Below are 2,899 nucleotides of genomic sequence, written 5' to 3' on the forward strand. Positions count from 1 at the left end.
CATGGCCTTAACATATATACATATATATTTACAAGAGTACTATTTTGTTCACTAAATTACATAACCAAACAGATCAGAGTACTATTTAGTTCACTAATGTACATAACCAAACAGAACAGAGTACTATTTAGTTCACTAATTTACACAACCAAAAAGAACAGATTTACGATCTCTTGGTCATTCCATATTCTCCTTGTACACCTACATGATAAAATCAAGAGTTACAACAACCTAAAAGAAGCCTTCCAAAAAATCATACAACATCAAATGCGAGGAATCTGTAAACACGGTTGCGGTGACAAATAACCTGCATGTGTGATACAAATCTCAGTGTCTTACATGTCACTAGTGAAGCAAAATAACAAAGAAATCTTTGGGTTAACTAACCGAAATGAAAAACAATAATATGATGACATCTGCTACTTCAGTCTATGTGCAACCCCCTAATGATTGCCCTGTGCATATTTTCCAGCGGGGAAGAGGTTGATCAATCCTGTCCCTGCAGTCCAGATCTAACGCCCGAGATGGTACGGGATCACCGTATCATCTGATGAGCCGTATCATCAGATATCCACCAGTTCGGGCCGGGTCACGCACCAAACCAGACCGAGCCACCATCAGTCCACCGCACGACTCCACAGCCACTCACCCCCCGCTCCCCAATCGAGCCCTAGCTCGCCGCCGTCCCCCCCTCCCCCCGCACGAGCCGAGCGACGCGGCCTGCGCCCACCCCCTCCGGCGATGTCCCGGCGGCGGCCGAGGGGCGGGACGCAGCGGATGGACGCCGCGATCGACCACTTCGCCATCATGGGCTACCGCAAGGCCGACGTCCGCAGCGTCGTCAACCGGCTGCTCAGGGTTGGTCCCCCTCTCCTCTCCTTTTCCCCCTCTCTCCTCCCGCGGTTTCGTCGGCCGATCCGGGAGCCGGCGGACGCTATGGTTGTACGGTCGTGGCTGATTCGGCCTCGTCCCTGTGCTCAGGATGTGTACGGGAGGGATGGGTGGCCGTTCCTGGAGGACAGCTGCTACTCCGTCGTGCAGGACGCGCTCTTCGAGATGCAGGAGGAGCAGGACAAGCTGCAGCTGCAGGCCGTGCAGCAGCCGCAGCAGGAGGATGGGGATACGGATGGGGATGACGGTGGTGGTGGTGATGATGATGATGATGAAGCTCAGGTGAGCGAGCTCGCTCATGTGCTTATCCATGTCTCGTACTTTGATGTGACTGCTCTGCGTGTGGTATTCCTACCAATTTACCGCTCTGCTTCAGCCTACAGACCAAAGTGCTCAAGGTTGTGTTGATTTAGTTGCTAACTGTTATCCCAGGCACAAAAAAAACTAAAACTTGCTCAATAATACCTGTGAGATGCACCAATTCCTCATGTTTACTGGGGAAATAGCGCAAATCAGTTTCTGAGCCCGAGCTCAGATGATCCTGAGATGCACCAGTGTATTTTGCTGCCGTATTTCATTTTATTTAGCCAGCTGATGGTTCGCATTGATTGCGACGGCGTGTCGTGTTGGAGAGGCGGAACAGGTTGTACCTCGACGGATCGGCTTTGTTTCTGAGCCCACCTGAGCCGTGCACTCCACAGGTTTAGCAAACGGCGAGTAGACAAGGTCAGCTAGTTGGATCACCTCTCCCTGGTAATGCATTCATCGTTTTTGTCAGCAAGCCTGACACATTATCTACACGGAAGCCTGATCATGTGGCGTATTTACACGGAAGCCTGATCATGTGTACGTCGAGTGTTCAATCCACAGGACACAACTAAACACACAACAGATGCCGATTTACCTCATCCACTCCTTCGCTACTCACTGCTCGCACATGTGTTGTACTCCAAGCACTAGTTGCAGTCCCAATGGTGTCATCTAGACCACAGTAAACATATAGTGTTCTAGTAGAACCTGTCAGTCCCAGCCCTAGCTGAATGAAGCCACCAGAAGTAAGGTTCAGATAAACCTGACGGCCCCTAGCAGAATCAGTCCAGCAGAAATAAGATTCAGATAAAAGACTGAAGCACCCAACTGGGTGAAGCAAGTACACCCAGTTTACAATTAAGCAAGCATCATTCTGCAAATGATCAGGAAACATAGTTTAGGGTCTAAAAGTTAGAGTACTTATCATGACTCTTGAAAGTGAGGAACAAGCGCAGAGCAATGCTCACACAAACACACTAGAAAATCCTCGTATAACAATAGAACAGAAACAGTATTTCAGACTTCATTCTACAAAAATTGCAAGTTGTCCGGCAGTGCCCTTCCATACCGCAATTCTTGCACTTTCCAAGCTTCCGTGGTTTCTTCGGTGCATCCCTTCTTTTATGGGAAGTAGTCCATTTGTGCCCATCGCGCCTACATATGCTGTAGAATCTGATCTGCTTATTCAGACCCTCGTACGGTGCCTTCTCTCTGCTACTTGTCGGTCTCCCGACCCCTCTTTGCTTTTCTGGAGCTGTTAGGCCATGGAAAGCATTGATGCTGGACCTAAACTGTTGAATGAAGTTAGCTACCCTTAAACGTGGCTGCACAACATCCCAGTGTGCTCGAACTGACCACATTCACATGAGGTATTTATGTGTGCTTCCTGAAATTGTACTTATCTAATAGCATGTTCCACGCCACCTCAAACTCATCTTCAGTTAATATGTGGTTGACAACCTTATGGAATTCGGCCTGGAAATCAGACTTCTTCGTATACAGTTGCCGTAATGTCTCCTTGGCTTTCTTCAGCACATGCCATTTGCACCACCTGTGCACAGTCCCCAGATAAACTTTCTTGATTGCCACCTCCATGGCTCTGTTCTGATCTGCAACCAGTTCTAAAAGGAACTTGAACATTCTTTTCATAAACATGGTTTGTGAAAAACTCTAGTTGACTCACCTGTCAGAATAGTCT

At 48.3% G+C, this 2,899-nt stretch overlaps 1 protein-coding gene across 1 annotated transcript in view; it reads left to right on the forward strand.

The window, feature by feature from the left end:
• Positions 1 to 614: 614 nt before the first annotated feature.
• LOC123149446 (uncharacterized) overlaps positions 615 to 2,899 on the forward strand; it is a 7,661-nt gene continuing 5,376 nt past the window's right edge. Inside the window, exons 1-2 of the mRNA XM_044569101.1 lie at positions 615 to 858; positions 982 to 1,173. Coding sequence (XP_044425036.1) covers positions 742 to 858; positions 982 to 1,173 — 309 coding nt within the window. The 5' untranslated portion in view covers positions 615 to 741. The remainder of the gene's footprint in view (positions 859 to 981; positions 1,174 to 2,899) is intronic.

The sequence above is a fragment of the Triticum aestivum genome, chromosome 7A, assembly GCF_018294505.1.
Source record: "Triticum aestivum cultivar Chinese Spring chromosome 7A, IWGSC CS RefSeq v2.1, whole genome shotgun sequence".
Taxonomy (NCBI): Eukaryota; Viridiplantae; Streptophyta; class Magnoliopsida; order Poales; family Poaceae; genus Triticum; species Triticum aestivum.